The 22,273-nt window shown below is 39.1% G+C and overlaps 1 protein-coding gene across 2 annotated transcripts; it reads left to right on the top strand.

Moving 5' to 3' along the window:
- The first annotated feature begins 1,213 nt into the window (after nucleotides 1–1,213).
- Nucleotides 1,214–15,049, top strand: NMU (neuromedin U). 2 transcript variants are annotated; one of them, XM_054296057.1, is made up of 10 exons: nucleotides 1,214–1,467; nucleotides 4,273–4,331; nucleotides 7,591–7,638; nucleotides 7,737–7,796; nucleotides 8,350–8,379; nucleotides 8,487–8,537; nucleotides 10,575–10,649; nucleotides 12,805–12,858; nucleotides 14,221–14,260; nucleotides 14,863–15,049. In XM_054296057.1, the coding sequence occupies exons 1-9, from the start codon at nucleotides 1,326–1,328 to the stop codon at nucleotides 14,254–14,256; spliced, it is 555 nt and encodes a 184-aa protein (XP_054152032.1). In that variant the 5' UTR covers nucleotides 1,214–1,325; the 3' UTR covers nucleotides 14,257–14,260; nucleotides 14,863–15,049. The 2 variants fall into 2 exon arrangements, with proteins under 2 accessions (XP_054152032.1, XP_054152031.1); XM_054296056.1 differs by lacking the exon at nucleotides 10,575–10,649.
- Nucleotides 15,050–22,273: the final 7,224 nt, after the last annotated feature.

The following is a 22,273-nucleotide window of genomic DNA, read 5'->3' as shown; positions in this document are numbered from 1 at the left end:
GTGCAGGATATTCCTGGAGCAAATGGGGAGAAAGCAGAGACAGACAGACATGTGCCACACTTCAAAGTCAGCCCTTGCTGCTGGGCTCGGTGTGAGGAGCAGGTCAGCCCTGGCCTGAGCATCTTACTCACTCTTGGCACTGGTGATCATCACTCGCTGGATCTGAGAGCAGGAGGAACGGCAGACTTTGGGCAGCCACTGTGGTAAGCCAGACCTTGCTGTGCTTCAGCTGGACTAAACTGCCCAAGTGCCTGAACAGATCTGCAGTCTGTGTACTTTTGACTGTCATAGAATGTAGTTGCTTTCATTATCTACAGGCAAAAATGACAAGTGGGACCGCGGTCTGTAGCTGTGTTATAAGTAAAATACCTTGCTAAGCACAGTATTAGGATTTTAATTGCTAAACATTACCCTGTCTCTGAGTTCGGTTTCGTGTTGTGGCACAGTGCGTGTATTTAAGGCACAGGAAAAGTCTGGAGGCGGTCACACCTCTGCAGCCGGGGACTCCTCAGAAAATTCAGTGAAGAGTCGGCGGGTGCCGAGGCAGAGGGGTGTCCGTCTGTCCATCCCCAGAGCCACCGACGGCTTCTCCCACACGCCAGCTCGACGAGGTTTCCTCCCACGTTCGGCTGGCTGGGAGCAGATCAGCCAGTGGCTCGGATTGCCCAGCTGTGAATCACGCCTCTCATCCCGGCACTCCTGTTGGGACGGTGTGCGGGCCCCGGGGCTGGGACAGTGTGCGAGTGGGACAGTGTGCGAGTGGGACGGTGTGCGAGTGGGACGGTGTGCGAGTCCCGGAGCTGGGACAGTGTGCGAGTGGGACAGTGTGCGAGCCCCGGGGCCAGGACGGTGTGCGAGTGGGACGGTGTGCGAGTGGGACGGTGTGCGAGTCCCGGAGCTGGGACAGTGTGCGAGTGGGACAGTGTGCGAGCCCCGGGGCTGGGGCGGTGTGCGAGTGGGACAGTGTGCGAGCCCCGGGGCGGTGCGCGAGCCCCGCTCCTCGGTCGGCCCCGTCCCAGCGCTCGGAGCACCCGCGGCAGCGCAGCGAGGGAGCGCTGCTGCTGCTGCCGGGCTCCGGGGCACTAAAACATGGGGGGTTTTGTAAAGGACGGGGTTTAACAAGGGGCCTGGAGCCTGGCCAGCGCCTCGCCTCCGTGCCGAGCAGGGACTCCCCCGCGCCGGGGCGGAGCGGCTGAGTCACCCGCGGAGCGGGGCTGCCCTCCCGGGCCGGGCTGCGGAGCCCCACGTGCCGGGGATTTAAAGAGTTGAGGCAGCGAGCGAGGGCATGCCCAGCAGAGCGGCTGGCAGAGCGGAGCTCGGCGGACATGGGACACCCGTGCCACCAGCAGCGCCCCGCGGGCACCCCCGAGCGCGGCCCGAGGAGGGCGGGAGACGGCGCGGGGCTGCCCGGGGCCCCGCTGCTCCTCCTCTTCGTCCTCATCGCCTCCTCCATTTCTGCTTGCAAAGGTGAGGCCGGTCCCGCTCGCAATCCCTGCCCACTGTCGCCGAGCAGGGTGCCCGCAGGGTGCCTTGCGGGCACGGCTGGGCACGGCTGGGCGCGGCTCCGGGTCTGGGGGGCTCCTCCCGTATCCCGGCAGGATGACTCTGTCCTGGCAAAACACTCCAGCAACTTGGGGAATAGGCTTTTGTTAAAAGAGATTTCATTTTAAGTGTCTTTTACTCTGATTTTAAAAGGTAAGAAAAGACGTGAAACAACATGTGTCACAAAATTGCAGGGCAGATTAGTGTCCTCTGGCAGTCATTCCAACCTGTAGCAGTATTTATCGGGTGAGGAATCCTGAATGTTGCTATTTTTGTAGCAGGGGGCTCTTGTGAAACATCTAGCAGACTGTTTAACAAACCAGACTCTCTTCTTGACTTTATATTCCCACCTCAGATAGATTAGCTGCTTACACCTTGTAAAGTAACGTTACAAAATGCTGTGCAAGGATCATTTCTATTTTGTTTGTATTTTATTTGTGGGATTTGCTCTAGTTGTGAGGAGTCGTTTTCTTCTTTGTTTTGTTTTTTCAATATCAATAACCAAAGAAATCTAATGGCAGCATACTTAATATGTTAAAAATAAGTTCTGAGGATGTGGAAGAGAGGAGAGAAGGAAGTGGGGCGCAATGGAGGGCAGTGGCACACAGTATTTCATCACTGTTCTTTGACAAATGATTGCCAGGAGCTTGTTTAGGGATGCAGTAGAGGGAAGAGAAGATGTAAGATGTGAGTCCCAAGCTGTGCATCTGGCATTCTACTGCCTTGAAAGAAGTTGCATTTCTTAAAGAGGGCAGAATTGAAGGATAGGAGAGCAAATGTGCTGTGGGCAGTGTTGATTTTGTAGAATGATTTCCACCTCCGTGTTCCCTTTAAGTAGTACTCTTTTCTTCAATAGCACATGCTTCTTTCTTTCTCCCCCTCTCTCTCTCCTCTCTCTCCTCTCTCTCCTCTCTCTCCTCTCTCTCTCTCTTCTCTCTCTTGCCTTCTTTTTTTTCCCCTTCCCCCTATGGTTATGGTGTATATTACAAAAAACCTTACCGTTTCACTGTGTATGCTGTTGTGGAAATGAATGAAGTCCTGTAGGTACTGCAGCCCTGTTCTGGATGGGGTGATGAAGGAACACTGCTCAGCCTTTGGAGGAACACAGTCCCAGGTGCACAAAACAGATGGGATTGCACGTGAAAGAAACATTTCTGAATATGTAGAGAAGGGTAAAGGAAAGTGAGGGAAACAATTTATCTTCTCTGTCCAGAAGTTTATGCTACAGACCAAAAATAAAGGAGAAAGTTATGATATTCAGGCTTTCCTGCTTGCTGCACTAAGTTTTACTAATGCATGCAAATGAATTTCTTTAGGTTTCCCTGAAAAGCCTTGGGAGCCAGCCAATGGCAGAAGCAGTGTTCAGAGATGGGCAGGCAATGCTTTGGTGGGGAAGGTGTGCTAATTTGAAATGTTGCCCTGTTCCACTCTTTTAACTAGGATACTAATCCCAGGTAACACTCCAGTTTGAATACAATAATTTAAGAGCAGAAGACAACACAAGACAACTGTAGCACCTTTAATTTATTTGGCATTTTTCTTTGAAATGAAACAAAAAATTTGAAATCAGTTTCCTTGTAATGTGAACAATTCAAACATTTTTTTTTTAAATCCCACTTCTATATGGTGTGAAATTAAGAGCCCCTCTATGGATGCAAAGCAAGCATCCATAGTAATTAGTCACCTTAAGTCAGTGCCAGTACAAAAATGTGGTTTTGAAATCCATCCCGTTCCATTAATGCCTGGAAATAACTACTGTTGTGATTATTGTTATTAGGAGCAAATGTAAAACAATTAACATGATGGCATTTATTCCCTGCTCACTGGACATTCTATGTAGGTCTCGAGGTGCAGCACCAGTTTCCCTCCCATGGGAGTTACAGCACATCCCCTCACTGACACCATTGCGTGGTGTCTGACACACTCACAATTTGGGGATGCTCATTTCTGCTATTGACAGAGACTCTAACAATGCACTGCTATCAGAAATACGCTGCCAGGTAAAATAACAAAGGGGTAAGAGGGATATTCTGGACATTGAGCTGGAAGGGATGTTGGGACAGTGACTTCCATGCCTGCAGCCTGGGTGGGTAGAGATAGAGAAAGGGGCGCCCCCAAGTTAAGCACAGCTTCACTGCATCGTTATGCAATTAAGAATACATTTAATCTACTGAGGGACAAGCTTTTCCACATCACATATGCAAGACAGAGGAAACAAATCCAGTTACAGATGTACTGTCTATCACCTTGTCAAAACAACATGTTCATATCACGGGCACTATTTATATGCAATCACACATTACATGTGTAGTGCATGTTCAGTTCTGCAGCTGTAGCACGCAGGAAGGCAAGAAGTAGAGTCCTCAACTCACAGTGCATACACTGGAGGTGAGCAGAGCTCAGAAAACTCGAGGTGGTAGGAACTGGACTGTGATTTTCTGAGCAGCTCTCAGTGAGACCTGAGTAACTTCCACACTGTTTATTGTTCAGACATGTGAGTGTCCATATCTGCTGTGAACTTGTGATAAAGCATCCTGCTGTGTTGCTGAAAGAGAGCAGGGAAAATCTACCAGACAAAGCACAGAGCACCCAGGGTCACAGACTTCCTTGGACCAAGCAGCTCTCAGCCTTTGCAGAGGTGGAAATGTGCTAGGTATGTCTGACCTGGGACACTTACACAAATGACCTTTGCTAAGGTACAGCATTGCTGAGCACAGTTTGTGCTTCCAGGTGCACCAATGCCATCCCAAGCACTCGAATCAGATGAGGATCTGCAGCTGTTGAAAGAGGTAAGCATCATCTGCCATGTGGTATTCTCCCATTTCTTCTGTGCCCATCCTTGCTACAGTCCCACCTCACTATCCAGGGTTTCTCTTGCACAGAGTTCAGCTGTGTTTTCTTCCAGAATGTCTTCCTGTATGTCTCCTATCCTGGCATCAGCAAGGAGATGAAATATCTAATTTTCCAGGTAATCTGAACAGCTGCTTCAGGAGGATGTTGGGACTAAGTGCTGAGATGTCATTCTGAGAAGATATTGTCTTGTCTCAATGGAGAGCTATGTTTGAGAACTGTCAATGACCAGGCAGACACTGTCCCTGGAAGCATCACAGTGTTCCTCACATCTGGTAGATTTATAGTCTGTACATGATACTCGGGAATTGTTTCAACTCGTCCAGTCTTGCTTCTTGCATCCTCTGCTCAGCACACAAGGCTGGGACGCTGTTCAATCCTATCCTAGCCTCTCAATTTACTAGTCAAAGGACATTGTTCTGTGTCAATTAGCCCCTCTAACATGTGGCTGCTGATTGGTATCATAACTTCCGCCCTCATCTCTGAAATGAGCGTTTGTTTTGACTCTGGAGTGTGACGCATGTGTTAGCACAGGCTCTTCCCTGCCCTTTGGGAACAGATGGAGTGGCAGGGCATGACATGTGGAGAGGGTTTATCCTGCAACTTGCATGCCCTGGTGTTGCTGCAACTGTCAACTATTGTGTTGACATTTAATTTAGTAGCTTTTGATAACATTGGAAAATAAGTGACTCATCACAGGGGCAGATGCAGAGAGTAAATTTCTTCTGACTGAGACCATTACAGGAGACATTCTGCTTGCTGTCATCTTCCCACAGTTCATATTGGACATAGTGGCTCAAAACCTAACCTATTCTAGACTGGCTCTTGAATGAGCCCTAGTGATGTCGTTCACCTGGGAAAAAATGGTCTCTTGGGAAGCAAGAACCTGACAACTATAAGGAGTTTTTGAAAGTTAGTTACTTACATTCTGGATTTAAAAAGCTGTTTTATACATTTCTGCATGTCTTGATAAGATTTGCCAGCTTTAAGATTTGTCCCTCTGGTGCCTGGAAACCAAAACGAAGGTCCTGTTGATTTCAATGAAGAAAACAGTATGCATAAGATACTAGATATTGTAAAGTTTTGCAATAGAAGCAATATAAAAGTTACCATTAGAACTAGAATTATGCTGGACTGGAGAGTGTCTAAAGAAAGAGAATTAGATATATATTTATATACCCTAAATCAACCTAGTTACTCACTCATACTAGGTCACTGGGGTTCATAAAGTGAAAGTAAGTAATAATTCTTCCCTCTTTGCTACTTTACTAGTGGATCATTCAGGAGAGACCCTGCTTCTAAATAAACCTAGTATGTTCCAGGAATGGCTCTGAGTTTATAAATCTGAGAACTTTGTCACTAAGTATTTTGTTTCATTACTTGTCTCTTACTTCCTTTTGTTTCTTTATGTTAATTAACCAACCCCAAGCAACTTGCAATCTTCTACCCTCAGGCCACATTTCTGAGACAGGAGAGAAAATTTTGGAGAAGAAGCATAAAATATAGAAACTATTAAATTTTAAAAAATGAATTAACAGAAATGGTGGCTTTTCTTCAGCCCTTGCTTTGCCTGCAAAGGTTTTAGCTGAAAGATACAGTTGTGTTGAACAATTGCAAAGCAGTCTCTGGCTTGTTCTGCTACTGAACTGTGGTAGTTCTTTGTGTCAAGTAAATAAACAAATAAAACCCAAGCACAAACAATCCCCAAGAAGAAGCAGCCCTTTCTTTAACATAAGCTTCCAAAATTACTTCAGCTTGATTTTATCTCATTCATTGCTGACTTCTTCCTCTGTACTTTCTTACTCTGAAAGTAGTGAAGCTGGACTAACACATTCAAACACGTGTAAGATGAAGGAAAAAGAGAACAGATTGGATGTGTTACTAACAAAACCTATTTGAAAAGGGAATCCTGTTAGCTATTAGTTTTTCCACTATATCTGCTAATGCTTTTTCATAGATTGTCTCTGGAGAAATGAATCATCTCTTGTTCTGAAGTGCTCAGATAAGCACTACTTTTTTAAATTTCTTTTTACTTTAATGTTTTCTTTGCTAATGCATGTTGCTTAGGGCTTTTTCTCTATAAAAAATTTGAAAGAACAATTACATTGCCTGCTTTATCAAAAAAACCCCCAAAACCACTATATTTTTGAAAGCCTGTGAACAACATGAGTGGCAAAAATATTTTTTCGTCTAACACTAACAAACATTACATGGAAAAAAATAGCATATACTGATTGAGATTACTAGGATACAACTTTGAAGTTACTTAATAAAATTGTAAGTTGCTTTCTGCCATCATTATTAAACTGTGCAACTTCATTTGCAGTACTGGAGACTTTTCCTTACAGAATACTCCAAGCTTTCAGCGCTGGTAATATTATTTCTCTGAACTCAAATACCTGTTATTCCATTTCTTATTCCTTCTCTATTAATAACTCCAGTAAAAATTAATCAGTTCTTTCATCTTGGAAAAGAGACAGAAGGAGGATGTAATTAATACAAGGCTATGAACCTTAGGGAGAGGATGGGCAGGAATCACTTGTTTGGTACTTCCAAGACCATGACAGCATGGAATGAAGACAGATTTGAAAAGACTGGTGTAGACAAACAGTAATGGTGCTTCACACAGTGTTAGGAAACTTCTGGCACAAATTGAGTGGTGTGCATAAGATGTGCCAGCACGTATCATAATCACTCAAGGGATGTGTGTGTCATACACCTGTAGGGATGCAGTAATCCAATTGAAAGAGTTGTGTTTGAGGATTGATCCTTGAATCCCTTGCCTTAGTTCTGTTATTTTCTTCACAGTTTTGTATAATTCAAAGATATTGCAGAAGAGATTCAAGTTCATAGTTCATGCCCCAGATGCTTGCAATTATAACTTAAAATATGACTTAGTCTGAGAAGTTTGCAGTTAGGAGGAGTATGTGCTGGGTACAGAATAAGAGTCACAGATACGTATGTTTGTTCAGATCATACAAATATAAGTTTGTTGTTGCTGTTGTTTTCTTTTTTTTTCATATGGTTAAGGCCCTTTCCCCCATTGAATGCAAGGTATTTAATGAATAGACCTATAAGGATGTCTTACAGTAGGCAAGCTTGCCATGCCATTAGCTGCACTTACTTTTCTGAAAATATGCATATTTCGCTCATTTTTATTACTCTGACTTCCTAAAAAAACTGTGTGAACTCTTACAGATAGATGATGCATGTTCTGCTTACCTGTCCACAGATTCTCAGCCTCAGGTGAGTCAGACAGAGGTAACTCTACTATTTGGATACTGTTTGCTATATGTAGTAGAATTGGAAGTGTGATATCTGAGTTCCTGTTTTCTTTGCATCAGGTATCCAGTACACTGGAAGAACTTTGTTTTTTGATCATGGGATTTCTCCAGAAACCACAGGTAACACACACAAAAGGCTGCTTAGCATTTTTGAAGCCTGATCTCTTACTGTGCCATTCTCTACAATGAATTCTGAGGACATAAAATGCAAAGTGTCATTCAGCACTGGAAGTACTTCTATCAGTTTTTACTGTGAAATGCCATGTGTCAGAATGTAACACCTTGTAAAGACAACAGGGATACATCAATATTTGGAAAATTATCTCCAGGTTGAGTACAAAGTGTTAGGTGTTTTTATTGCTCTAGACTAGAAAAACTATGAATTTTCAACAGACAAAGAAATTTACTTAGGAGAGTGAATCTCCTAAGTAAAGGAGATGAACAAGGGAACAACTGCTAAACACATCTAACTCTTCTAGGGCAGAGTAATCAATGCTCTCCACAGAGTTTGAAATGATTAGTTAGATTGATAAGCAAAGGCATAAAATACATCTGCCAAGGAAGAAGGAAATTTCAACCCAGTGCTGAAAAGATTATGTATTTAATAAAAATTATCAATTGTTCTTTTTATTTTAATGAATAAAAGCCTTTCTACCAACTATTATTCCCACAGGGTTTAGATGAGAAAGACAACACTAAAAGGGTAAGATGTCTATATATGTCCTACAATCACACTAAAAAAGGCAAGAAAATCTTAAAACTCTTGCCCTGCTTTGTAGTAAAACCCCACTTTTAATTTTTTTTGAACAGTTCTTATTTCATTATTCTAAGACTCATGACTCGGGCAACTCAGACATCATGGTAAGTGGCATAGCACCTCCTTATGAGTGAGTACATGTGTGCTTGTATGCAAAACCAAGGCAATATTCCTTTTTGCAGTATAGCAAAAGGAATATTGCCAACTGTATAGCAAGCTCAGGACTGGGAGTTGCACGTTTACAGTACAAAAGGGGTTTTAGTAATATGGGAGAGGATGATCAGTACTGTACAGTTGTGGAAAAAAAATCTAACAAACTCACCCGAACATTCATGGAAACCCAACTGAATCTTAATCTTGCAGTTTCAAATTTTAAGAATGAGAACAAATACTTTTTTTGGGTATTGGGACATAGCACATGCAGTGATACAATGTGGACTTACAGAACCTGAGAGCGTGACCATAACTATTAGATACTTTTGAAAGCATTTTTATTAATTTTTAATTACACTGTATTAAGTCATTTGCACATGTCATAAATATGTAGAGCCAAAATAGTATTTAAGTCTCACTTGGACTTTGGAATATATTTTGAATGAAAAACATAGTTTAAACCATGGCCAAGAATTGTTGCTCTAAAAGTATTCTCATAAACCAACAAGCCAAGTATGTGATCCAGTCTTGCTTTTGAGATGCAAAACATGCTCTGTTATCTGTTATCTCTGCATCTATGCACCACAGGATTTTGAGTTAAACGTATTCATATTTTCTTGTTTCTTAACAATCATTCTTACATGCCAATGTCCATTTTTGCCTTGTTCTTTAAATTTCTTCAGAAGCATGTGGTGTGTTTCCTAGAAAGTGATATTGCTCATATTAGTGTCAATGCTTTCATGCTACAGCAGCTTTGGAGGCTTTAATGGCAATTAAGGCACAGTGAAATGAGCTATTTCTGCTGCTGCTCCTTCTAAAAAGGTTACTGCACTCCACTGCACCATCCTGAATACCATTGCTGCTGCTCCCAGAGATCACTGCTCTCTCACTTTTGGTTTAGCTGTTCAAATGACAATTTTCTAGCCATTCTCAGAGATACTTACTTAGGTGAGATCCATCATTCTCACCTTTATAAGTTCTCTCCACTGGCTGCAAGACAGAGCCCAGGTGGATAGCTGGGATGTTCATTAAGTACTTCAATCACAGCAGATTCCTACTTTTTTTAGGTATTACGATCCTATATTGCTTACCTTAGGCAGATAGCACAAAATTGGCTACAAATAAGCAAATTCTTTTTACCTATTAAGTAAAACAGCACGTTGATAACTCTGGTTACTTCATATATTATAATTCTCTTAATTGCATTACTTTTCGAAGAAGTATTGTAGCAAAAATGCATTTTTTTAAAATTACATTTACATGAGTGGAAGGTTTAAATTGGTTAATGGAACACAGGTTTTTTACACTTTAATTTTTCCTGTGGACCTCTCTCCAAAATCCCACATAGCTGTGTTTTTCCAGGGTGAGTACTTAGACTGCACACAATGCCACTGTGCATAATTAGGCTGTCTGCAAGCTAAAAGTCTTGTTGAACACAAGGAATTTCATGATCAGAGCTTAGATAGACTGACCAGTGCCATGGTTACAAATGTCCCTTGAGAATGGATTTCTACTGTACACTGTTCTTTAGCAAAAAATAATTTTTTTTTTTGTTGCCATTTATTTTGAAGTAAAATGAACTTCTCAGTACAACAGAGGTTGAAGCTGCGAACTTCTATAGTAGAAAATTGCAGAAGTGTTAGTAGGAATACTGTATGGCAATATTCTCAGTACCACTCATAGAGACTGAACATAGTTTGCATAATTCCAGGAGTCTGTAAATGGTTCTTAACTTTCAGTTAGCAAAGGTGAGGATACACAGCTTTTCCCTCCATCACTCTGTGTAGTGTCAATATAAATGTTGATTTCTGTTTGTTGTCAAGTCAAAATGTTTAAAAATAAGTTTTTCAATTAATCAGTTTCTCAGTCTTCAGTCCTTTATTGGAGCATGTTTGGTCCATGAGTCAATACTGCAGAAAGAGACTTTTTGTGCATCATAAGGGCCAAATTCCACTGTTGCTCATGTGTGTGTGTTCGTGTCCTCTCAGTCATCTGTCCTGCATCCTTTACTGCAACTCGTTCCTCAGCTTAATGAGAGAAGACTGAAGAGATACAAACTGGACGTATGTAAACTGAAACTCTGCATGCTTATGTTCTTACACTTTGTGATTCATTATCTGTTCCCAAAATGCCCTTGTAGACCTTTCTGCTTCTATATTTTGGTTGGTCTACCCAAATTTTGATGTCACAGAATGTGCTTCAGGAAGGGTTATCTTGCTGTTATCTTCTTCCTCATATTGGGAAGAACAACAGAACCTGCTGTACATAAACACATCCACCTCTCTTCCTGGCTAGATAAGGAATTGAAAAGGTGGATGAGTGATGGAGGAAACATGCTCTATTAAATTCATTCTTTCTCCCCAATTTGAAACAGCACCAGATTTTATCACGGCTTTGATTCCTCTTGAGCCACAGCCTGCCTGATAGAATATGATCTAAGAAAGAAGACTCAAGCATTATTTTGGCTAGTCAATATAAGAGACTGAGCAAAAGACCTTCTACAGGGCGGGCATTCAAATAAAACTCTAAGTACTCATACATCTTCATGGATACATATTTTTCTGTGTACATATATACATGCAGGTTTGTAAATAAACTTGCATATTTATTATGGCAGGTTTTTTTTTTTTTGACATCTCCAAACCCTTAGAAGTTTAGAAGGCAGGTGTTACAAAAATGACAGATTGTTAGCTTCAGGTGTTTACTAATACCAAACTTCTGACATGAACTCAAACAAGAACGTGTAATCTTTAAGAAGGGTCTGGTTGTAAGAGAAAAATGACATTAACATAAATCACAGTTTCTCACTAGTAATTTTACTCTTTCTGTTCTGGATGAATTTCTTAATCTTGCAGCAGCTGCCTATTTTGTTCCTGTTTTCGTTTTTTTTTACACATTGAATAGAAAAAGTAGAAAATATTACATATGAATACCATAAGACTCAAATGGCAATGTACAGAAAAATTTTTACCCTTTTGAAATATAAAAAATTATAGTAGTGATCAGATTATAAATCCAAGATGGATGTTTCAAATGCAGATAATGCTAGAATTACAATAGAAATAAAAATTATACAGATGTTTTATGTACAGTAAGAAACTGAATACAATGCTATATGCGACGAATTGAAGTCAGAATTAGAAATAAGACTCAAAAATTATGTGTAGTTTAAACTCTACTTCCTTTGAAAGCTTCTCTGGATTGAATCTACTTCTGTAGTTTGGAAATGATGGGAGTCATCCTGTTTTACACAATTCTCACAGCATTAGCAGAGAGCAGGTGTGATTCCTTTCTATGACACTTCACCTTATGATCACTTCACCAAGTGATCACAGCAACCCAGTTTTTAGTTGGGAAATATCCCCATTGCTAGATAAAAGCCATCTTCATTTTAATGTTCTGGTAAGCATAACCCTAAAATTATTTTGTTTCTCAAGTTTACTGTCTCCCCACCAGCAGGGCAGACACATCACTTCTCTCTGACGCCAACAGAAGCAAATAAAACACTGTGATTAAGCTTATGTGTTCTGTAATCATGAAGGTCTCATTAAAGCCACCGGACACTTCATGTTTTTTACTTATTGTATTTTAATAGAATTTCTATTGTCTTCATCATTTGTTAGCCTCCTTGCTATGTGGATCACTAGGCAGCTGTTTCACCCTGTGTGCAGCGTGGACAGGATAGACTATCACAAGTACTGCTCTTGGGGACTTAATGTGAGAGGGGTGGTTATGGCACATCTTTGGGAACAGTCTGGGGTCTCATTCCTGGGAGAAGCCCAAGCATTTTTGATATTTTAACTTTGTATTTAAACTTTGCATTTCCGATATTTAAACTTCGTATTTTTGTCCTCCTGCAAGATGCAGAAAGCAACTCTCTCTGTAGAGATTGCTGTCATGAGCACACTCTTGTTGTGCCTGGGTAGTGAGCCCTGGAAAATCAGAGGCAAAGGCTGTTCCTCATTTCTAGCGCCATTCAGAAGCAATCTGAGCTGATCTAAAACTTCAGGTGGAATTTATTCCATTCATATGTTCTCTTCCATTTCTACATGACAACATAAACTTTGTGTTACTGACATGGGGAATGCACATAAAGCATTTAGGGAGTAAGACCGTATGTAGTACTGAAGAAATATATTTTATATATATACATAAACAGCCTCTCATTATGTATTAATTTACAGCTGTAGATGTAATTTAAAATACTTTTTTCTTCAGGAAGAACTTCAAGGACCTGGAGTGATTCAAAGCAGAGGCTACTTCTTCTACAGGGTATGGTTTGTTTAATTTTTTTTCTTTTTGTTTTGTGGTGAGAGGTAAAAAAAAAAAGTAGAGAAATAACTGAATTACAGAAAGAATTACTGTGATAAAGGATACTTTCTTCAGTTAGATCACTCCACCCTACAGGACATCTCCGGGTCTGCTCCTGATATTTCCTTGTATTGAAATAAAGGCATTGTGGGAATTTTTAAAAAATCATATTCCTAGGTTTGTGTATACATGAGACCATTCTGTGCCTTAAGAAGTCATTGGTTATTTCGTCTCTATTTGCCAGAGAAAGTTCTAGAAAATATGGCATCTTGGAAAATCTTTGTAAAGCATTGTTCAGCAGGGTATGTTTGCACATGATATAAATAATATAAATGATATAAATGATATAAATATGATTCCACCCTTACACGCTATGCTAGGTCTGACCTTGCCATTTTCCTTCTGTTTTGACCAGTAAGGTAAGAAACTAGATGCAGAAATTCTCATGAGACTGAATCTACTGTGTTCATCTTTTACACCACAGAGCCTTTTTACTTCACTTTAGCAAAATTGAGAAGGTTGCAATAAGACTTTCTGGCATTTCTGCTTAAATAAGAAAGTGGCTGATGGCTTTAAATAAAAATGTGGCTAGGGTTGTACTCAATGATCCTAAAGGCCTTTTTGCAAACTAAATTATTCTATAATTCAAATGAAAAGACCAGAGATTTGTATAGTTATATTTCTTATGTATCAGGCTTGGATTCTTAGAGTTGTTATGACAGGCCAAATTTATGGGTAATATTAACATTGGTGCATTCATGCTTCCAGAGTAAAAGGCAAATCCATATTAAGCCCAGGAAAAAATTTTTATCAGATTTAATAAAAGTTGTATCAAGTCCCTCACTAGTGCAAAATATTTCTGAAAAACAGTACAGTAAAAAGAGAAAAAGTCCTTGCCTATATCAAAGAATACAGTCTAAAAAGAAAATCATTGAGAGTGACATGTATTTGTTTGTTGATAGCAACAAGCACATATAGTGCAATAATTCCAACTGTCAGAAAGCACATTTTAAGAAAATGCAAAAAGAATAAGGATTAACAATCTCTTGAAGTGACTTCTTACAGTTTTCTCCCCCTTATAAACTCATACAAGATAGAAAATTCATTCTTCAATTGATTTGCAGTAAATTTTAGTGTATAACTACCCTCCAGAGGTAGATACAGATTAAACAATAACTTATCTTAGGTCTATCTTTGACAATAATCACAATGACACTGCTGAGAAATTCACTAATTTCTATACACACCAAGTTGTTAGGGGTTTTGTTACTTAATTCTCTCAGTTTTACCGAATATATAACTTATTAAATATTTGTCTTTCAGCCACGTAATGGAAGGAGATCGGTGGGTTTTCGCTAAGGAGGTATTTATTTAATGCTTTTGATCATGATCTACATGTAAATTAGTTCATTTTTATCCAAATCGACCACAAGTTTTTTGTTGAGAAGTTGTCTCAGAAAGCCTTTAACTTTGTAATTGGCTTAGATTTCCACCCACAAACTTTTCCCAGATGTTAAATACACTTACATGAGTTAATTACATTTATCTTCAGGGGAAGTGAATATAAGCTGTAGGTATTCAGTTCCCAGAACAGAGAGCACAGAGGTGTTTCAGGCAGCAAGAAATGGAAAATATCCCACATTTGTAAACAATTTGGAAAGTACTGATGATGACAAGTTCCTTCCTAAGAAGGAACTGAGTCAACTACCTGTCAAAAGAATGTAGTAAGTAAAGTGAGAAGTAAACTGACATCCTGAAGGTAACTCCCTAATCTTATAAAGATAAAACACTCACACTGAAACTGAGTGCAAACTTCAGGATTTAATTTCAATGCCTGCAACTATCTGGAGAGATGTAAAAATGTAGATCAATACTATGTATTTTCTAATGTATTCTGCCATCATTTTTAAGTGTTATATCAACTTAGAGTTATATCAACAGCTAATGCTCTATCTTATTTTTCAGGATTATAGATTCCTGACTTAGAACTAAAACTGCAGGAATGCTGAGTACATGGACATACTGTTTTCCTTACAATAATTATTCATTATTAATGTACAATTAGAAATCACTCGAATGTAAATATTCTTAAGCCATAATCTGTTAAGAAGGTCTTTACTATCTTGATTATATTAAAAGCATATTAAAAGTATTTGTTTCCTAGTGTTATGATGTTTACAACCACATGTAATTCAACTGTAAAAGAGTCACTGTTTGCACACAACAGACATTGCCTCTAAAACCCTGTTAAGCAAATTTTCCCTTCTACATAAAGGCCCTCAGCCACTCAGTTGTTTTAATGAGAATGTTTCCAATCAAGACTCCTGTGTTTTTTCCAGAATATGTTGTGATTTGTGTGTTTCACCATCTGAAAAAAAAAAAAAAGAGAATTCCTTTTCCCTTGATAAAAGGAACCTGAACAAGTTGCACGTTTTGAAGAAATATTGTGACTTAAATTCAACTAAAATATAATGGCATTCTTTTTTAGCTATTAAGAACACAGATGCACGATGGTTCTCGTTTGGAAGAAGACTTAATTGCAAATGGGGTCACACTTCACTTGAAAACTCAAGTGCTTTTGATGGAGACTGAAAGAAACTCTACTCAGAAGCACAAGTTACCCTTACAATCTTCCCAGCTCTTCTCTCCGAGTTTATTTTCACACCAAAATTGTGTTAAATTATGTTGTTGAGGTTGTAATTATATTGAAAGTAACTAATCACTCACAAGGAGATGATCTTTAAGTCCCTTCCAACCCAAACCATTCTGTGCTTCTGTGACTCGGTTTAGAAGTGGGCCAAAATTTTTAACATTGTATCGGCTGGTCATGGTTTGAATTGGCCTCAGCATTATTGCTCCTGCTCCTGCACTTTCGGATGAGCAATAAAACTTCAAAAGGTAGTTGGAAAAATTATGGCCTCAGAGGAAGCCAAATTGAGAAGACCTTTTCCTCTTCTTGCCTACTTGTTTTTGCTCTGCACTTTAATAATTAACACTTCCTATAGCAAAATTTGTTCAATATTCATCGTTTAATTTTAATGATTTTCACTTAGTTATTTTGAAAAAGATCCTGAATTAAACATTCAATGCAGATAGTGACAAGTGGTATGACATCTAACATGTACAGATAATTAACTTACAGAATTTCATAAAGAAGCCAGTCAGTGTAAGGAAGATTACCATTCTGAATTATTAGTAGCAATCCACCCCTGTATTTCTGTATTTTCCTGTATAGTTATAACTAAATAAAGTCATTTTTTTCCCCCTCTCTTACCAAGAGTTATGACAAATTTAACTAATTTCTGAAATAAATACATATTTTTCTTTCATTAGTTCTACATTACATCTGCTTATTACTTTTCATGCATTTAAAATGTTTGGTGACTCTGGAGAACAAAAGGTGGACTTCTTTTGTTTGGTTGGTTGGTTTGGGTTTTTTGTGTTTCTAGTGAAACCATATGAATGAATGAATCTTGAAGAATTAAAGGAAGCTGAAGCTGGCTTTAATGAGACTGATAGGAAAGCTACTGATATGTACAGGTGTGGTGAGAGATATCCATCCAGATTAGCAGTGCACATGTCACTACTGTACATGCTCCTAAAAAAACCCTCAGAATCTTTTGAATAGCAATGTCTGCTGACTCACACAACTGCCTTTTTCTACTTTCTACTCTTTTGACATCAGATAGAACCCACATTGCTGTCCTACCGCCTGATTGCCAGTGGCACAGAGAAACATTTTACACCATATTTGGCTTTGATGTTCTCTTAGGGCAAAACTATTTCCTCTGAAAGCTAGATATTTAAAAGACACTGTTGAACAGGCCACAGTGGAAAGCACTGTTACACATCCTCACTTGAGCTGAAGATGCACTGGGCCATGGTGTGTTTGGAGGTGTGCTGTATTTGAAGTGTTACAGTCTCAACATTTGTCCCAGTTACACGAGTAGGGCTCATTCCCTTTCTGCCTGACTAAAGGGTACTCGCACTCTGCCACACCAACGATGACTCTGAACACTAAAGACACTTTCTGCTAGTCTTCAGACTTTGTGCAATGACGATAAATCTTCAGATAAAGAAGTTCTGAATCCCATTTTCTCTGTCCTGTTTTGGATAGAGTTTTCTGTGCATTTCAAGCCAGAAAGAATGGACAATTGGTTGTGGGTATCTCTTTTCTCTCTTGTGCACAAGAAAAATAGGAAAAGCAATATCTTGTGGCTCCAGTTTTGTGATAGATAATGTTTTGCATATGGGGTACTTGCCACCTATATGAGGATGGCATGCCATTAAAGAAGAAAAATGTATTTTAGTGCTGGAATCAAACTGTTCAGAATTTTTAATTGATTAAGTAATTAATTTGACTATTATGAGCAGAATACATTTCTTCTTCTAGCATAGCACTCATTTCCAGTACAATATGGTTTTACTGTAATAAAAATGCAATTTATTATGAATAACTATAATAATTACTATAGTTTCACTATAATATACATTAAAAATTTTTATACAGTAGTGGTGGTAGCTGCAGAACCACAGCATCACAGAACGGGTCAGGCTGGGTGAGAAAACAGTGGGTCACAGGTCCAACACCCCTGCTCCAGCAGGGTCATTCCAGAGCACATGGCACAGGATTGCATCCAGCCAGTTCTTGACTATCTTCAGTGAGGGAGACTCCACAACCTCTCTGGGCAGCCACAGAGTAAAGAAGTTCTTCCTCATATTCCTGTGCATCAGTTTCTGCCCATTGTATCTTTTGCTATTGCTTGGCACCCCTGACAAGAATTTGGCTTGGCTCCATCCTCTGACACTCTCCCTGCAAATACTTACAGACTTTGATGAGGTCCTGTCAACAGGTCCCCTCTCAGTTTTCTCTTCTTGAGGCTGAACAGGCCCATTCCCTCAGCCTTTCCTTATAAGAGAGATGCTCCAGACAATAAACTCATGTGGTTTTAAAAGCCAGCAATGGATCCCTAATAAACAGCTATTGTGTTTGGTTTGCCTCTTATTCAAAGTAGATTTCAATGACTTTTCTATTTCTTACCTCAGGAAAATGTTCATTTGAAGTTTACATTGAAGGAAAGCTCAGGGGAGACCAAATCAAGTCTATAAATGGAGGGTATAAAGCAAACAGAGCCAAGGTGTTTCCAGTGGTGCCCCATGACAGGACCAGAGGACATGGGCACAAACTGAAATGCTGGAGGTTCCTTCAGAATACCAGAGAACACTTTTTTACTGTGAGGGAGAACAACTGAAATGTTGCACAGTCTTCTCCCTTGGTGATGTTCAGAAGCTGTCTGGAGATGGCTCTGGACAGCCTGCCCAAGGTTGATGCTACTTGAGCTGGATGGTTGAATCAGGTGACCTCTCCTCCAAGCCCAGCCAGGCTACAATTCTGGAAACCTGTGATACACAGCACACTGTTCTTAGGCACAACTGGGGCACAATCAACCTTATTCAACTATTTAATAGGACTACACCAATCATTTTACTTACAGTGCCATAGAGAGTCAATGTGCTTGTGAATTTGGGTTCAGAAAACTTTGGCACCTTGTATCGACTTCAGCAATTGTTGCTTTACCAGACATTCACATGTATATTTTTGTACATAATTTACAAGTTACTCTGCTGAGTTCTGCCCAGCATCATATTGTAACTAAGAAAAATGAGGCATGCAGTTTACACAACATAAAGAAGTTAATGTGATCAAAACATTTTCTCTATCTAGATTCTACCTGTACTTACTGCTGTGGAATTGTTGAAATGACTAAAATAATTACAGGACTAACACAGTGTATCTAGTAATGTACTCTCAGAAAAAGAAAATAATTCACATAAATATGTGGAAATTGTGAACCAAAACTATGATGTACTGTTGCTAGAGTATAATAGCATTGTACATTTATTATTTTTTTTAATTTTCTTTTTGTGAAAAGCAATTCCACAGTGGCTTTCAGTTAATTAATAGCTGCTTTTAGTTCATCAAGTTTCAGTAAAACATTTTCCTTTTCTACCTTGCAAGTATTTTTATAGACGAAGACTGCCATCTACTGATTTTATATTTCAGTTCTCATTAATTATTTTAAAACTGTCTGGTAAATACTAGTATAAGTACTGTAATTCCTCCTTAAACTAATCTCATATTCAGAATCACATAAATATTTAGTACCTGCTCTAATTTTTTCTTGCTTCATCTCAAATTATAAATGCTTGAACAATTTGTTTGTTACTCAAGTTTCCCCAAATCTAATATTGACAAATTAGGAAAATTAATTTTAATGTTATATTATTGAATGAAGATTGGCATAGACACCTTTCTAGCTCTAAAATTTTAAGACTACCAGCTCAAGAGTTACTCAAATAATTTAAGTAATTGAGATGCACTAGATATTCTTTTAAAATGCATTTAAAACGTTCCAAAGATGCTTGTTATTATTTTTATTTTCTAATTAGGCAGCAACACTTGCAGGAATGGAAATGTCTTCAGAGGAGGCAAAAGTATGTGAAGCTAAGAGAAAGTTGTGGAAAGCACTATGCAAAAGAAGCTTACAAATGCTCCAGAGGATGTTTAGGTTATAATTAATCTTAATTGGTCAAACATTCTTGCATAAGATGTAGAATACTTCAATACAAAGAATTGAACTGGCAATTAAAAAAAATCTAGAAAAATTAAATATAAGAGACTAATGAGATAGCAATTTTTTGGAAGCAATGGAATCATAGAGCATCTGACTTACTCAATTTGTTAATTCACTTTGTGAGAGTTAATTGTTCACTTTTGTTCAAACACATGAAAGACTTATTTTGCTGTGCATGCTTATCACCATGTGTGCAACCTTACTGAGATCTCTGGGTTTCACTAAGAAAGTGGTGTCCACTGTTTGCAGGTTCTTTTCTCAGCAGGAGTGGTCTAACAGGATTATTCTACCTTTATTTCCCCTTTGACTTGAACAAATCAAAAGCCTCTCAGGAAAAGTCTCAGTTATGCAAACTGAGGAAATCTTGTTAGTTTATCGACTGCCCAGTAAATTCTCTAATGGTAGCAGAAGTTGTGACAGGATGCAGCAGAAATGGCAAAGGACTCCCATGATTAGTTCTGTGTATGTTAGCAGTTCTATTAGATGTTTTTGAAAAGCACTGAGAACTAGTACAGAATGTTTAATAATTTTTTAGATTCAGACAAGTTTCCTCTTTTCCTTCTTTTCAGGTTTTTTTGGGAGGGAGTTTATTCTCAATTGTCAGGAATCAAACATTTTTTTCCAGAAGCAAAAGGAATAGGACAACCAAATGAAATTGTTAGAATTACAGTAATTTAAATTTCAAGATCTGAAGAGAGAAAAGAGTAGCCTTTCTTGACTTTCATTTGATTTGTATAATGGAGAACCAATTCTGCATTTTACCATTGCATAGATAAGGACCTTAGGAAACTTGTAATCCCTTAGGAATGAGTATGAGTATCCTCAAAATCTCTCATCACTACTAACAAAACTGGCTCACCTGCCTTTGACCTCCAGGGTCCACAGGCCACATCAGCTGATTTAACTTCAGTCAGATACAAAAGATCCTAATTGCTCAAAAGGCTGCAAGGGAACAAGAGAAATTCTGTTCATTTTGGTGTTTTCTGTGTCTGTGTTTCTTCCTCCATTGGTTGGTTTTTGGGGTTTATATAGATTGTATTTTAAATCGTAACTATGAAAATAATGAACATAGTAAGGCATGGTAAAAATAAAAATATACAAAAGTTTCCCTGATGTTACTTAAGGAGTGGAGAAGTATTTAGTGTTAAATTAAAATCTAGTTTAAATAAAGTAAAATGCATGTTACAGATTCAAAACCATCATTTAAACTCTACAATGGACAAGATCAGTTTTAAAAACTTAGTGAGGAATGAAACTGAGGCACAGTGCTTGAAGTGTCTGGTAACTTTACTAACATATTCTGTTTACTGTACTGCCACGTATTTTTTAATTCAACAGCTCTTTAAATCACAATGATCTAGGAAGAAGCTAAATAAAATTTGTCCTGCAATTCTTATAACATATTAAAGCAGAAGCAGACTATAGGAAAAGGTACTTGTGTTCTTCAAATGCTTTAATAACTTCAGTTATTTTAGAAATAATTTATGCTAGAAGTGTCATTATATTTCCTTATTCTTTTCTAGTACCCCAGTGTGTTTACTGGTTAATGATCACCTCAACTTGCTGGCCTGAAAGTTTCCAGAAGGCAAGTTTCTCAAAGCCATTGTAAACTGCTGCATTCAGAATTCCAAGGACAGGTGTTTACCCACAATACTTGTATATAAACTGGTGAAATACAAGCAGGTTCATTGGGATAGCTAAACTTGTGGGAAGATATCTGAAAACAGAAAGCACTAGGAACGTTTCTAAATAATTCACATTATGAAAAATTCATCATTTGAATCTAAAGGCCACTTTTTGATCTAAAGGCCACTTTTTAAAGGTTGAAAAGGCATTTGATTATTTTTGAAGGGAAAAAAGATCTGAAAAAAAGGACAAGAATTCGTATAGATTTTGTGTAATTCTGTGGTGAGGATATTGCCTAAACACGGGTATTTTGCAATTCCACGGTAAGATATTTTATTGAGATAAAAACATGTATTGCCTGAAAAAAAAATTAACTAAGATCATGTGTTCTGACACAAGTTAGTTCAAACACGGTTTTCTACTCCTTTGGTAAGCCTACTGGTGGACACCTACTGGCAGATACCACTGCGGGAAGCTTTTCTTTTCCAGATTCAGAGATAACTAGTACCTGCATTTCAGAGACAATGCCTTATCTGCCGTTATCTGCCACTTCAAACTAGAACGCTAGCTGGTAGTTTTAAATGTAAATAGGTCATCAGGGACTTTAGACACGACTGCAGAGTCCCTTCAAGTATCAAAGCCGGCTGCTGTAAAAGCAGCATTGCTTCCTCTCAGCAGCGAGCCTGAGCCTCCCTCCCACGCCTGTGGCTGCTGCCAGGGACACACGCACAGGGTGTGACAGTGGGAGCGACAGGGAAAGAGCCAAACCTCCCCTCTGGTACCCTTGTCTTTGTCCAAGCAAAGTGACCACACCGTTGTAATTAAAGCCATCAGATGTGACAAAGCAGCAATAAAATCCGAGCTAATCTGCAGGTTAAAACCAGGTATATCTGGTGTGGAGTCAGTTATGCTGTGTGGAAGAAAAGGCTCCAGGAATATTAGCCAACCTTGCTCTGCAAGGATTATGTGGATTGTGACAGGCTTTCAAGTCCACATCCACTCATTTTGGTATTCTGGAGTGATGTGAAATTTAGTTTCAATGCCAGTTTCCTCAAACAGACCTTCTTTTGAACAGGCCAGCGTGGATCAAAAAGGAACACACTAAACATGTGGTT

The sequence above is a fragment of the Melozone crissalis genome, unplaced genomic scaffold (assembly GCF_028551555.1).
Source record: "Melozone crissalis strain CALT ecotype California unplaced genomic scaffold, PUWL_Pcris_2 ptg000006l_1, whole genome shotgun sequence".
Taxonomy (NCBI): Eukaryota; Metazoa; Chordata; class Aves; order Passeriformes; family Passerellidae; genus Melozone; species Melozone crissalis.
The sequence above is the reverse complement of the archived record's forward strand: the minus strand, read 5'-3'. Positions and strand labels throughout refer to the sequence as shown.